The following is a 16,458-nucleotide window of genomic DNA, read 5'->3' as shown; positions in this document are numbered from 1 at the left end:
AAGTAAGGCTGCCAGGGTGTCTATAAAATGCCAGTCATCAAAACTATGGAAAACAGTGCTTAAGTTTAGAAAAATAAGATCATAGGACCTCAGATGTATTGTAGGTGTCCTTAACTACCTGTAGTTCAAAAGTTTTCCTATATGGTACAGTGTATAACATATCGTATTATAAATTCCATTGGGGAAGTAAACATAGAACCCACAACAACTCATCCAAGGAGTTATCACTGAAAGTAACAATGTGTTTGTGTTCCATGATCTATAGAGGGGGGAAAAAAAGTTTACATTTTGAAACAAAATTCTTCCTTGAAGAGTAAAATTACTTATACCACTTTAAACTGCAAAAGTTCTACCCAGAAACTCTAAACTTTCCTGCCTTCAATCATAATCCTCAACATCAGTGGCAACTTAGAATCTCTCAGGTGAATCTATATGAATCAAGTGATTTTTTTCTCAAAGCATGATATACCTTATATTTATGCATGGCAGAAATGGAACTGCTCTTAAATTCCCACAAAATAAACAAGCCAACTTATCAAGAAACAATATCCTTTGTCCCTTCTCTCCTCTGTTTCTTCCTTATTGTAATTAGGCAGAGCAAACGACACTGCGTCCACAAAGTAAGAATTAATGACAGTAATAATATTAAAAAAAAAAAAAAGGTATGTCAACATCTGAGGGAAGGTGGGATTGTAAGTGCAGTATTTCTTCATGTGCAGTTCGTTACTTCATAGGGGTCCCCTTTGGAATGAAAAGGCCTAGTGGAATGTGTGCTCCCCTCGAACGATGTGTGATGAAAACTCGTAACGGTCCTGGCTTCTGTAGCCACAGATGTTGCATTCCAGTGGGTCCCGGTAGCCATGGCAACCCATGTGAATGGTGTACATGACATGGTCTAGGAAAAGGACTCGGCAGTGCTCACATTTGAAGGCCCTAATCTGTTCTCCTTCCCCATTGAAGACCTTGTAGATGTCCTTCAGAGAGCCCTTAGGAGCCTTGGTATCCAAAGCCTTGACATCCTCCTTCATGTAAGCTGGGCTTTGTTTCCTCTTGGGATTTAAGGCAGGGTTTCCTTGGTAGGACTGGTGGTCATCATGGCTGCTTTCTGAGTCAGTAGAATCCAGGCAGCTATTGCTGGGAGAGGCCTCTCTTTCCTGGGGTCGACTCTTTGGTCTGATGAGGGAGAGAGGACCATCCATGTTGTTTTCATGACTATCGGAGGTTTCCCTGCTAATGGGTCTTTCTATCCTATTTGGATGATAGACCTGAGAATAAGCTGAGCTTATAACTGGGGCCACCTCAGCGATTGTGCTCGGCGGGTGCTGCATCAGTGGGTGAAGGGCCTCAGCTCCAAGGTAGGTGATTGCATTGTTGATGGCTTGGTCCATCATATGAGACTGCATTAGCTCAGCCTCCTTCTCATATGTTAAGTTCATATCAAAGTGAATGTCTGGGTAGCTGAATCGCATGAGCTTTTCCCCTGAAAGGAGGAGGGCGAGAAAAGTAAAAAACAAACAAAATACAACAAAATTAGTGACTGGATTAAAACATAAGTGTATAAAGTTAATCGTCTCCATTTTCTGTAATATGATAATCTTATTCTTTAGATCAAGCATTTGGGCTCTTTAATTCTGCTGAGACTCACAAATACTCTCAACCTGCAAAGAGGATTAGTAATAAGAATTTCACAAGCCATTTGCACTTGTTTTAATGCCATCATGAAAATGCATCTAGCCTGAAAGGTCTGATTGACTGCGTTATCTTATTTTCATTCTCAATTAAAATTTCCACTTGTCTACAGCTCAGTGACTATAGGTGGAAAAAGAAATACCAGGTGAAAATAAGTCAGAAACTATTCCTGTTTTGCATATTTTAGACATCGGTGACCAAGCCACAAAGATCACAAAAGCGAGAGTGATCTGCTTGTAACATCTGTCACCTCACTGTTATATTGGGTTAATTTGGTTGATTTGGTGGCTATGTTAGGAAAAAAAAAAATTATAGAGCCAATATATGTCACCCTGGAGAATTAAAAAAACTATCACCATTAAAATACTGTTAAAAGATGTATTGTTTGGGGGCGCCTGGGTGGCTCAGTTGGTTAAGTGTCTGACTTTTTGGCTCAAGTCATGATCTCAGGGTCATAAGATAGAGCCCCAGGTGGGGCTCTGTGCTGGGCATGGAGCCTGCTTAAGACTCCCCGTCTCTTTCCCAGTGCCTCTACCCCCTCCCATCTGCCTATGTTTGCACCTGCTCTCTCTCTCTCTCTCTCAAAAAAAGTTGTATTGTTTGATAAATTAAATGAAATTTAGGACTGTATACATATAGGAGTTATTTCCAAAAATAGATTATTTATAAACTTGGAAAATACTACGTTTTGTTGTTTTGCTTCTTGAAATGGAGAATTCATCTTTTTTTTTTTTTTTTTTTTTTTTAGAATGCAACATTTTTATACCACCCCTTCTTTATTCAGATATATGGGCAATGGTGCTGGAATGTACACCCATTATTAATTTTCAATACTTTATCTTGACTGAAGGATTTTTGTAGTTTTCCCTTTAATATTTACTTCAACTAATTTATACTTTACTTCAAGATTAACCATGAAGAGTTCTGTGCATAAAGCAGAAGTAATTTTAATTTTTCTCTTTTAAATACTGCCAGCTTTGGACAGCATATTTTATCTTTTTAAAATTCTGTCACTAAATGTGGTCTCCTACTAATTGCTTGTTGTGTTAATAGGTAAAGCTCACAGATAAAGACTTCTTAAAAATATATGTGGACTTCTTACAAATGTTTAGTATGTCATAGATGGAGGCCTAATTTGTAATGTTGATAAAAAAAAAATGTTGATCCACAGAAGTGTATTCTGGAAAAACACTTTCAGATAGCTAGCATTAATTTCAGGTTTGAAGCGAGGTCCCCAAAGTAAGATAAGGGAAATGATCAGAGTAATGAAAATGGAAGCAAAAAAATGATGAGACCTTATCTCATGGCATTCAATTTAAGATATCACAATGTTAAGAGTTTAAAAGGTGAGCTAGACAAATCTAACCTAAATTCTCTAAGCTCAGTTTAGAGGGAGTGACAGCAATTTAGGGTTCATTATTAATACAGTGTGACATATGCTATGAGGTCAAATAAAAGGAATACACAACTAGGGGAGTGAAAGAAGACTTCTTGAAGAAAGTGGCATTAGAGATAAGAACGTGATGACAAATAATAGCCAACTAAAGGAATGTAGGGGTGGAGCTGCTGGTAGGAAGGCTCAGAAGCAAGAGGGCATGACTTGTCAAGGGATTACTTACATCTCACCATATAGCTGAGAGTGGAAATAGATGAGAAAGATGGAAAAGATAATAAAGGGGCTTATTCAACAGCTAAGGAATTTGAATTTTACCCAAGGGCAATAAGGATTAAAAGGGTTAAACAGGGAAGTGAGTTGATTAGGCATTTATTTGTTGAGATGGTTAAGGAAGTTATTGCCATAAAGATCATGGTGACCTGAATGAGTATACTGACAGTGGAAATGGAGAAAATTGGATGGAATGGAGAGGCATTCAGAAAATATAGTTTCTAGGGCTTGGTGATTATCTAGACCTAGAAAATGCAAAGAGAAAGAAGTTAAACATGGAGCCCAATTTTCTGGCCTAGGAAACTTAGTGGATGGCAATGAGATAGAAAAGATGATGAGTTCACACTGGGAAAGACTGAGTAACAGTCATGGTGCAGTAACTACTAAAATATAGTCTCAAATTTCGGAGAGAGACCTCTGCTTGAGATGTAGATAAGTGACTTCTGAAGCCATAAGAATAGAAGATATAACCCAGGCATAGGTAAAGTGTGAAGAAGAGGTCAAAAATAGAACCTGGAAGAACACCAAGACTTCTAATGCCTGCCCAGACCAAGGCAAGTTGGATTCTTGCACTGGGCCCCATGTTTACAGAGTTTTTTTGCTCCTCATGGAATGAGAAATGTATACAGCCAAGGGAATGTGCCCATCTGGAGAGGACTCCCTAGACCATATACCCTAGATACCCATGACCCCAGAATTCCTTGCTCAAATGGCACTGAGCTTGCACGAAGGGTAAGCACAGTCCTTGTCACAGAGTCTCTCCTCCAGAGCACCAATTTGTGCTGCTGGTATCCGTACACTTAGGTCTGAGGAGTGGCCAACACACTACTCTTTATGTGCTGCATGTGGGGTCCAACGTGAGAAGAACTAGAATGCGCAGGCTGAGAAGTCTATATACATGTGCATGAGGCCCCCCTTTCAGTACTGGACATAACCAGAAGTAGGTCTAAGAGAGAGGCCTGGCTGCAGGTTAGGCGGTGGTTCTGCTCATGCTGTCAAGGTCTGGTGTGGAACTCTAAGGATTCTATATTTATTTGAACTCAATCTTCCAAGTTAGGAAGGGTAGGACACAATAGTTTTTCAGCTTGATTTAAAGTATTAAAATACTGAGGCACAAGAATGGAGGCCTCCATTAGTACCTTTGCTCCATTTGCATAGCTGTTAAGGGCAAATTCATAACGAAGACTGAGAAGGAGCAAAGAAGCTGGAAGAAATGCAAGGAGATCAATGTCACAGATACCAAGGAAAAAAAAGTGTTTCAAAAGGAAGTAATTATTCAAGAGTGGCAAATGCTCTCTAGGAGTTGTGTAAGATGGTCTAAAAAGGGTCCACTGCACTTGGCACTATAGAGGCTACTGGTGACCTTAATGACGAAGAAAGCCAGGTTGCATATACTGGGGAATGAGTAGAAAGAAAGAAATTATGGAAAGCAAGCATAGAGAGAGAACTCTTTCAACAACTCCCATTTTTGAAGAGAAGGAAAAAGTAGGTAGTAGCTAGAAGGAGACTTGAGTTTTAGGGAAGATTTTTTTTTTTTAATGATGAGAATTTATTGTATTAAATACAAAAAGGAAAACGCCAAGAGAGGGAAGAGGTTGAAAATACAAGTGAGAAAAAGGAATAATAATGTAAGATATTTGGGGGGCTGGGATAGAATTCCAGAGCACAAGAAGAGGAATGAACCCTAATTAGAAAGAGGGATACTTCTTTTATTGAAACAAAGAAGAAAAAAAGTATTCATATAAATACACATAATCTTTATCAGATCAGTGATATTATACTGAAACTATTTTGACTGATTTACTCCCTGTAAGCTGAGATATAATACCATCAAGGAGTAAGATACAATGTTTGTGGAGAATGAAGAAATGCTGAAATGGCCCCAGGGTTGAGTAGGAGAGAGGACTGTTGTAGGATGGATTAAAGGAGGACTGCTACACATCTGGATGGAACAAGTGATACTGGAGATTACTTAGTCATTGATTTAAGTGTGACACCAATTTGTAAGGCTGTGGGATTTTCTCCACAAGTACTAGCAGCCTTATAGATATGGGAAAAGATGCTCCTCTTCTCACCAGAGAGTGGAATTTCACCAAGAGAAGGTGATAGAAAGGCAACAAAATAAGAGAGTCAAGAATATTGTCAAGAGAGTGGTAAAAGTGATTAACCATGGAATCTAAGCTGGATACGAAAAAGAAAGGAGGATGCAAAAAGATATGCAGAAAGTACATGGATTGTTGGTCTGGAAGGCTTGGTAAGGTCAAAGAATAGTATTTAACTGAGGAACATGGTAAAAGGAATTTATTAAAAAGATCACAGAGACAGCGTGTGATTGTTTTTATATTTTGTTAGAAAGGATAATCCAAATAAAAAATACCATTAAATTCCTAATAACAAATCTAATGTTATTTTATTACTTCTTTTTTTAGAAATTTTTTAAAAATCAAAATGTAATTTAAAAAGAATCTGTCCCTCTTTTCTAAGGAATATGATCAAATCAAATTGGGACTAGTATCTCTAAGTCATAGGAAACAGAAATATTTCAAAGAGCAGAACTAAATAGATTCAGAAGACGTAAAGGCATATTTTTCCAACGATACTAGTGTCTAGTTGGGATATAGGCATTTTAATGGACATCCATCAAATTGATCAGTTTATAAAACCAATGAAATGGCAATTAAAAAATAGTTATTTATAAAAAGGAAGGGAGAAAGACAGAAAGAAAAGTTACTTGGGGCCCAAGGCAGTCGTTTGAGTATTCCTGGAGGAGCTTTAAATTGACCTAGGATCAACTGTGATTCCTTAGGGCTGGTCTCTAGCCTTTTTTTTTTTTTTTTTTTTTTTCCAATGAGCTCTGTCAGTAAATCTCTCCAGCTTGTCTTAAAATGATATTTTGATGATTTGTCAGTTCTTCAGTTTTAGATTGGAAGGAAATCTCTAAGTGATTATTGAAGTAAAAGAATTTTATTAGCCTTCCCTCCCTGAAATAACCAAAGAGAATACTGTCTCCCATTCACCACTCAACCCACAGCAGGATGTTCCGCAGTACTCTTTGACACTAGAATGTGAGAATCTATTTGAAAATCTTTCTCTTCTAATTTTTACCCTATATAAAGTCTGTAAGAATAGATATATTACATATATAATTAATGGCAATTCTTTATATAGAATCACTATTTTTAGACATTCTTAAAAAGCTTGGATGCTTTTTGCATCCTTAGAGACACTTTATGACTTAAAGCATACAGAACAATGCCAACTCTGAGCGTTATTAAAAATAAGGACTTGGAAGTGAAAAAGAAAAGTCTAAGTACATCATATTTTTAATCTTTTTGTTTCAAAACCATAGGCTGGATGAAAACAAAGATCCAAATATGAAAGCTCTTGAATGTGGGCTGCAGCATTGTTTTTCTAATGCAGAATTTTGGGGGGAAAAGATTTCTCTTAATTCCAGATCAAACAGAGAAAGCATTAATATCATGTAAAGAAAAGAGTTTAAAGACCTGGCACTAATGCAAACTGGAAAAGAGATTACAAAACTGCCTTCTAGGCAACATCATTTTCCTTAAGTATTTTTATTTTGTAAATAAATGAACATTTCATTTTATATACTACTATACTTTCTATATAATTTCATTTTGAGATATCAACTTCTATCAGTCTTTCTTTTATTTCCTAGGCCCATATACCTAAGGGTGTGTGTGTGTGTGTGTGTGTGTGTGTGTAAGTATGGTACCCACAGAACAGTGTAAAGTAGACATGAATAATGGGCAAAAGAAATGGCTATTTATCTCTTGAGCTGAAATATACCATCTATGTTTCTAATACATGGGGACCTACTTCTGCCCATTAAAACCACCTTTTAAGAAGTAAAATCATTTGTAATGCTTACCCACAAACTTTTGTGGAGTGGAGCTTTTACGTTTTCCCATATTCCCTGTGAGCTTCTCTATGACAGCAGGTCTCTCAAAAGGCACCAGAGAAATATTGTTGTCCATGATAGGCTCTTGTTCCTTACAATCTTCCATAGGAGGTACTACGTAAAACCATACAAAAGATGCAATCTGATAATTTCTTCAACACTTTAAGAGATACAAAGCTGGATATGCCACTCGATATGTGTTAAACATAAGCTAATGTGCTTGAATGAAAGTAGAAAGAATCATCTTTAGTGTTAAAGTACACGCTCTAATTTTACACACACACACACACACACACACACACACACGATTTGTTTTTATCTGAGTCACTCTCAGATCAATGACATAAACTGTTGGCCACTATTGGTGGCAAACATGTTCATCTTGTTTCTCATCTTACTCCTCTGAAAGTGTTTTCAACATTGATTAAAATCAATACCACTTTAAGACTGCACTATTTTCAAGGCTTCTGGAGTTTATTTTTCTAAACCAATTTAAGTAAGTCAACTTTATTTTGCAGGAAAGCTTAAACAGACACACGGAGTAACAGCACGATATTTAACCAGTTTTTTTTTTTTCTCCCATGTATTTTCCTGTAGCAGATTTCCTATTGATGAGCTGAGTGAGCTTTTAGCCCTATTGGCAGCAGATAAATACCTGCACAAAGCAGCCTCCTGCACAAAGCAGCACAATTCTGAGCATGTCTACACAAGTGGCCGCTTTATGACTGTAATTTATTTTAAACAGAGCTCTTCAGCAGGATAAGAAAATTCCATTTCCAAACTGGCATATTTGCTCACTAAACAACTGCTCTAATTCACTTGGCGTAAACTCTCCAGAGCTGCTCTCTCTTCATCCCATTTGTCTAAGTTGCTGTGGGCTAACAGATGAGCTCAGAGATACTGACATAAGAGATGGACATTTATAGTACAGACAAAGAACTTATGTTTAAGGGTACAGATACAGATGAGATCAATGACAGAAGCCAATGTTCACAGGAAAGACCATAACTTATTCTTGATTATGGTTGCTTCCTCTAAATTGTACCTGTGCCAGTACTGTTTGGGAGCCTAAAGGTTTCATATCTTAGACTACCTTTACTTGCTCTGCATATACTGTAAAATGATTTATTCTGCTCCTTTCATTTGTAAAGGATAGTTCTACTACATGAAAAACAATACATTCTCATGTATAAGGACGGACACTAAAATAAAATGAGAAAGCAGGAGAGGAAAGTTAAGAAAATCCAGTGCACAATTCAGGTGACCTACTTAATAACCAATACAGGTCGCTGATTTTGAAGAAATGAAAAATGGCAACAGAAAAATGTTTTCCTAATTTGGACATGTTTAAAGCAATTGATACTCAATCTAAGTTTTGGGTTAACCTAGTATAGTCCAGTGGATAGGAAAGAAAAATCTACTCTTCAATGTCTGTAAGATATGGCTACGATTGACAAGGGATGCCGCAATTACTGGATTTATATTGGAAGTAAGGAAACATTCAGGTCATTTTCTGTGCTGACATAATCCATGATATTATCAAGTGGAAAAATATATATTCCAAGATATTACATAAAACATTATGTTCTCTTTCAGCAACAACTAAAATAAAAACAAGAACTTAAAAAGAAAAGTAAAGAAAGGCTGACCAAAAAATTCAAACAAGGGTGGTCAGGAGGATGTAATGGCAGTGGAGAATGGATATGGTTAGGAAACATTAATTAGATACAGATTATCAGAATCTTAACTTTTGTTTCGGGTGGTGAATTTATAGGCACTTACTACATTATTAAATATAACTATAAAGCTAAAAAACAGGCCATATATGGACTGAAGATGAAAATATGTCACAAACTAGGATCCAAAATGAAAGAAGGAAAGAAAAAAAGATTTGTTGTTGTAAATTTTGCTAGAAAAACAGCAAAACTGGTTAACGGGGTTTGCCCCCAAATTGAATATATTAATTAGTTTTGAAATGAGTAGTCTAAAACTTGGCAGTTTTGCTCTAAGTCTAACCTTGAATTTTCATATTTGCACACATTTAACACTCAAAACGAAACCTGGGTGTGCGAACTGTCCCACACCACATCCACCTCAATTCAGATGACTTGTCCCAAGTTCAATGAAGCTCATGTGAACTGAAAACAATGACTTTGTCAGAGCTCTGGTCTGTCTTCTATTTTATATCAGCCTTTCACATATCAAATATTGATCCTGTTTCTACCATATCAGCAACAATAATAATAATAACTGATATATACTATGTGCTAACTACTGTTCTAAGACTGGATTTAATAATTCATTTCATCTTTTCAATAACCCCCTCGAGATAAGTATCATCTCCATTTTACTGATGGGGCAACAAAACCTCAGAGATTCCTTGGGGTTTACATCTTTTTAGTAGGGACTATATGAGTTTAACTTAGGTGGCTGGGCTCTAGAGTCTGGGCCCTTAATCATTATGTTACACTATTCTTTTGTAGGCATAATTTGAGTGCTGACTTTTCATAAACAAGTTCTATATATTTTTAAGGTCTCCCATTGGGAAAAGATCTGGTACATTTTCTCAATTACATAATTAATCTGATTTTTTTTTTTTTTCTTTCAAGGATCTGGGTATAGTGTTTGGGCTTGAAACCCAAAACAAGTTCTTAAGTTAACTCAATAAGGCAACAATCACATATAGAGATTTATCTAGGCTAAGAAAACACTAATAAACTAATCTTACTTGTTAGAGCAAACTTGATAACCAGATATCCTCCTTGACCTTACTTTTGATGTTATAACCAAGATACAAATAATTTCATATTTGTACTATTTCATTATCTCATCACATTGAAAAATCTTAAAGACAGAAGCATCTAAGAGTGTTCCCAACATAGCTATTTGTACCAAACAGTCCCCTGAAAATTCAAAATCCAAGAAGACAGAGGCTGAGGGACCTGGATTATAGGTCATATGTCCACCTTCTGGACAAGAGAGGGCAGGGAACCTAGGCTGACAGTTCTGACATGGCTTCATGCAATTCTTTAGACAGTTCTCTAAAGGAAAATGGAAACTTTGTTATCAAAAGAAGAAGGAAGGTATGTAGGGCAGGCAAAAATAATGGAAGTCTTCTACACTGTCATACATTTTCTCCATGTTGCCAAATTATATATAAAACAAATTCAGTTCTCTTATTTTATTGACAACATCCGATGGTGCAAATACTTGCTTGCTTTGGCTTCTGAAATCACTTCCCATTCTCTCATTCTCTGCTCTTACTCATCTTCATGGCTCTGTTTTCTTTTCTTTCCTTTTTTTTGTCTTTTTTTTCTTCCTGGTATGTTGTTATGTTGTTGGTCTTCTAGATGTTTCACTCTATAGTTACCCATATGACTTTAGAAAACGTATCACTTCAGGCTACCACCTATATAATGATGGCTCCCAAATATATATTTCCTACCCAGACCTCTCTTGAAAACTTGAGATCTATATATTCAACTTCCTCTCAGACAGTTTCACTTGGCAGTTCAGTCTCTCACAGGTCCCTAAAAGATAATGTGTTCAAAACCTGAAATCTCTGTTTCCCATCCCAAATGTTCTCCTGTTTTCCTAATCACCACCTTCTTGAATGGCACCATTATCTACCTGGTCATCCATGCTAAACACCTGCGGCAAATGCTAGGTTTCTTCCTTTCACCCGGTCTCCTTTCCCTTCTCTCTACCACCTCCTCTTCATGGACACACATGGAGGTACTTTGTATTTTAGGTTCTACATCTTCAGTTCTCAATTTTTAACTATATATTCCAGACTATTGACCAATCAGGAGATTGTTGCAATGATCTACTTGCTTTTGTCTTGACTCTTCTGATTGATGTCCTATATTTCTAGCAATTAAATGTTAATCCACAATTACTTTTTAGGGTAAAGTACAAAATTCTTTGCTTGGCACAACTGGCCTTTGATATTCTGTTCTCAGACTATTTCTCTGATCTTATCACCTTCTAATTTCTTTTGCCCTTACAACCTGTGCTCTAATTCTACTGGTTACTTGTAGGTCCTTAACTCACCATGCTCTTTAGGCTTCTATTTTTTCACACATGCTGTTCTCTCTGCATAAAGGACTCTCCCATTTATTTAGCTGCCTTCTTGCCTGTCAAAACTCCACTCAAACATAACTTTCCCCAGGAATTCCTCTTGGACACCCAGAGTCTGATTTGGACATCTATCCTATATGCCCCTATAAAGCTTGTCAGACAGTGTTCTGTTGGTTTACTGGTTTATTTCTTCCAGTGGTTGGTAAGTACCTTAGGGTAGGGATTGTATTTTATTTGTGTCTCTAGTACTTTTTATGATGTAAAACAAATATAATATTCAATATATTTTTACTGAATGACTTCATGAAGGAAATAATGTTACCCAATGAAAACAAGTTGAAGAAGTTTACAGGTTCTTAACAATGTTCCCTAAACTGCAATAAAGAGCTTCCCTTTCTCAAATAATTAAAAGCATAAACTTAAGAATATATGTTCTTGCTTTAAAGCTAGCTATCTTTTGGTTCATGTTTTCATTGTTCTCTTCTGGCAAGGGGGAAAAAACTAATTATATACTTTGATGTTTAAAGTTTTTTTCTTCAAGCTAAACAGACTTGAAAATGAGCATAAAGATAATTTTCAAGTAAGGTAATCTGTCATAAAATTCATTATTATTATCTTTATTTCCAAAACCACAAGACACGAATTTTCTCCTTTTCCCTCAAACTCAAAACTTTTAAATCTACCTCCTAAAATATGTCTTAAGCATTTCACCCTGTTCTCCTCTCCTGCTATTGCCTTTTCATCTTTTCCTTAGCATTCTCACTTCCAGTCTCTCTCCTCACACGTCAGTCAGGCACCTCTCCTATATTCTACACTGGTGACATTTTTCCTTATAAGACACAAATCAGATTACCTCAGTGGAATTCAAACATTGGATTAACATAAAAGAGTCCATTTTTGCATTACAACCAATTATGTCAGTGTCATTTCCTACCACTTCTTTAACTCCAACTATGTTCGATGTTCAGGAACCTGTTAATGTTCTTTTATACCTCCAAGTGTTAGCCTGTGGCAACTGCTCTGCCTGGAACATACATTCTCTGCGAATCTAATTTGTACGATTTTTTTTCTCAACCTCATGTGTGAATCAAGCACTGCATGTAAGAAGCTTTCCTTGATTTCTCCAGACAGAGTTAGGTCAGCTCTGCATTTGTGCTCCTCTAGAAGTGTGTACACGTCTTTATTTTATCCATCTTCCTTTAAAGTACATATTTCCTACCATACTATAAATGTAAGAAAGAAATTATGTCCATTTATCTTTATACCCCCAGAATGTTTTGCAGAAATGGGCACACAGCAAGCCTTCAATAAATGTTTCCTGAATGCAGTGAAAGAACATCTCTTTGAACTCAGACATCCCCTTCCCTAGAAGAGTCAACATGGGGAAGAACATGTTTTAGGAAAGAAAGGCTAGGAGACATAACTACGTCAGATATAAATGAAACAATAAAGAATAATAATTAATTTCAAGGAGCTAATGGCAACGACAATGATGGCAAACCCCACCTCTACCACTAAAAAAAAAGATAAAAAAATAGACAAGATACAGCAGGATAGTAAGAGAGGGAAGGGGATAAATACGAATTTCACTGTAACTGTCTTTAAAATGAGACACATGCCACGCTATGTATCTGAGACAAGGTTAATGATAAACTCTAGGAGTGTTTTGCCCATATTTTTTTCCCTCTTATGGCATTTATCAATTCCTACCCCATACATCCAATCCTGCATTAAGAATGTTAACAGAAGAAAAAGATTAAAGATAATCTCAAATTATTATTACCACATGCCCAAAGAAGTACAGCATGAAATGATATTAATATAAACTTATGTGGTTAAAACTATATCCAATATTGAATAACAAATATTTGGGTCTATAAATGATACCAAAACCTATCTTCTCCTCCCTCCCTTCCCATACACGTATCTTTGGCTTTGTCCACTGCTCTACCCAGTACCTGAGTGTCTTTCCCACTTTCCCCATTTTGTTTCAGTTTTAGAGCAACCTATAAAGGACTTCTAATTATTACGAGCTAAGCAATCTGGGAAGTGAGTGTTGATGCTACGGCTGGTTACAAGTCCCCCCACCCCAAACGGACCTGCTTAATTTTTCGTCAGCACTTATTCTATAACTGGTTAATTTGCCAACACAGAGTTCAATGTTGACTATTTATGTACACTTTACCACCCTATAACAACATAAAGTCTTTTAGAAGAGACTCTGTTTTTTATTCAGATGTGCATGCAACACACTTTTCACTGAGTTTCATAAAAATCTCAATAGAAAAGGAATTAATAGAATTAATAATCCAATCAAATGTCAAAACGGCAAGGAGAGAAACATTATATGGAAAAAAATAGTAGTACCACCACAAGGTGTCTTTAGAAAATTTTGGCATGCCCTGAAGCCTCTATCAGTTCTCCTGCCTCAAGCCACCTCTAAAAACGACAATTTAAACAGAAACGGCAAATGAAACCTCAAATGCCTAAGTTAATGCTGCTCTTAAGTAACACTATTTTATAGGGCATGGAACATTTAACATTTCTTCACAGCTAATGCCCGGAAATGTAAGAGTGAAAAGAACCATTTTTGGGGTACTTATTGCATATCCAATCACATTTAGTTCTTACACCAAGTCTGTGACACAGATGCCACCCAGCCAGGCCAGGTTTGCTGGACTCCTAAACCCACCATTTTAAATTCCCTGCTCTGGATCCAATGCTAACCTCATTAGCCGAGGTAATGCAAGTTGCAATGTCAAATTTACTAAGACATAAAACGCAGACAGGTTTTCCAAAAATGTTAGTTAATAATGATAATATAAAAACACAGGACTCATTCACAACAACAAGCAGAATTAAAATAGTTCTTTAGATTATATAAACTACCCTTAAGAAGAAATGCTTCAATTATTCAGGGTAACAAAATAAACATTTTAAATTCCCAACTCAAAAACAAATAATTACTTGCTGCCCAATAAACACAGTTTCACAGCATGTAAAACAAAACCAAACCCACGAATAATCCTTGAGCTGTCTGTAAGTTGCTAAATAGACATTTATATTTTGAAAATGACTATAGAGTTCTCCAATTATATCATTTGATACTGGCTAAATCTTTTTAAAATAAGAGATGTAAGTGCAACAGTAAGTTAAGATTTTTGTATGTACTTATATGAATGATAAAATTAATCAATATACAAATATAATTAATAGGACAGGACAGATGCTTCAAATCTAAAGAACTGAAGTTCATAACTTTCCTTTGTAAATCTGATTTACCAACATTAAATTTTCAGTAACATAGAGTTATTAATTGGTAAACCTTAGAAACCACCTTTCCACCTGCTACTGTATATTGTGCGATGAGGATGTTTTGCTTGGGTTTTGATTTTTGTGGAGGGAAGTGGTGCCCGATTTTAGTCTAGATTGTTCCCTACACTTAGTAGAAAGCAAAATGAGTAATTTCCAAGATAAATCACAAAAGAGATTAGAGATATTTCCAAATACATCAATTATATCACTGACCACTTACCTAAGAGAAATGAAAATACACAACCAATCTTTTAGGAACTGTACAGACTTTCCTAGAACCCTTTCTAACTATTTGGTGCCTCCAAGGAGCAAATACTATCTTCCTTTGGTGTATTCAAAGTCCACTGTCATTATTATGTTAATTCAAATGAGGTTATCAGAAATAATTTGGGATTTTCACAAAAACTCAGGACAGTTTGTTTGCCAAGCCTCGCAAAGCTCAACTCATTTCACATGCTTAAGAAGATAATCCCATTGGGGCACCTGAGTGGCTCAGTGGGTTAAGCCTCTGCCTTCGGCTCAGGTCATGATCTCAGGGTCCTGGGATCAAGCCCTGCATCGGGCTCTCTGCTCAGCAGGGAGCCTGCTTCCCCCTCTCTCTCTGCCTGCCTCTCTGCCTACCTGTGATCTCTCTCTCTGTCAAATAAATAAATAAATAATCTTAAAAAAAAAAAAAGATAATCCCAGGCAAAAGTTAATGTGATCTAAAATTGTTTTAAAAAGAGTAGAAGTCGATCTTCATGCTCAAAGGTAGAGAGAACTGTCTAGCCCCCAAGGAACTACAAAAGCAGTGAGAGGGGAATGAAAATGGTGAATGCCATTTCTACCCACCATGGTGACTCATGACCTGCCCCGCGGCCTCCATGCCGACATTCTGGAGATAGTTGTGGCAGCGTTCCTTGTGCTCCTCCAGTGAACTGCGCTGCTTGTAGCTTCGTCCACAGTAGTTGCACTTGTGAGGTTTACCCACTGCGAAGAGAACTCGAGATTAGTGGTGCCGTCAGTCTCATCTAAAGCAAAATTAACATCTGATTTTTGATAGTGTGGAGGAAGCATTTATATGCTTTTCAGACTCAAATCTCTTCCTCCTCCACACTCTGATTTAGGCAAGAAAAGCTAATAAATTTCTACCAAGACTAAAAGACAGAAGATAAGGCAGATCGTACCTCTGGTGATAGGGGAAATACTGAATCAAATTCATGCTCTGACTGTATCCTAGATCATGAGGGGCTGATGATCAGTCTTCAAATTATCTGACTGGTAACACTAACATTTGCTCGTACACAATTCTCTCAGCTTTGACTCATTCAAAAGACAAATCAGGAGTGTCCTAGATACATGGTGAGAATTTTTTTTTTTTAATTTATTTTTTAGGGGGATAAAGACAGAATTTTTACTGAAGGAAACTAAAATGCAACAAATGGAATGTCATTGTTTAATGAAAAGATTATTCACCGTACGGTACCAAGGGCCCAAAAAGAATTTAAGTGATGAGAAAAAGTACAGATAAAAGCAGAGTTTCTCTTTTCTTTCCATCTTGGTAATAGCTCTTCACACATGCAAAACTTGGCAGCAGATAAGTATTCTCCCACATCAGCACTGTTCTTACATTACCAAGAATTAGCCTACTAGGTGCTTTGAGTCAGGACTATTAACAATAACCACTGAAGTCCTAACCTATTTAGCTATATGATGATAGTAACATTTTCTTCTCCATCTTTTTTTTTCTCTAATGCATTTCACATTCAGGAAATGAATTATTTCCTAGTAGCCAGAGAGCCATATC

At 36.7% G+C, this 16,458-nt stretch overlaps 1 protein-coding gene across 1 annotated transcript in view; it reads right to left on the bottom strand.

Moving 5' to 3' along the window:
• Positions 1-452: 452 nt before the first annotated feature.
• The window catches only part of IKZF2 (IKAROS family zinc finger 2), a 144,580-nt gene continuing 128,574 nt past the window's right edge, over positions 453-16,458 (bottom strand). The window contains exons 6-8 of the mRNA XM_080799527.1: positions 15,504-15,641; positions 7,248-7,391; positions 453-1,480 (exon numbers count right to left, since the gene is read on the bottom strand). Of these exons, the coding sequence (XP_080655653.1) occupies positions 759-1,480; positions 7,248-7,391; positions 15,504-15,641 (1,004 nt within the window). The 3' untranslated portion in view covers positions 453-758. The remainder of the gene's footprint in view (positions 1,481-7,247; positions 7,392-15,503; positions 15,642-16,458) is intronic.

This window comes from Martes martes (assembly GCF_963455335.1).
Source record: "Martes martes genome assembly, chromosome: 3".
Taxonomy (NCBI): domain Eukaryota; kingdom Metazoa; phylum Chordata; class Mammalia; order Carnivora; family Mustelidae; genus Martes; species Martes martes.
This window is presented reverse-complemented; position numbering and strand designations above follow the sequence as displayed.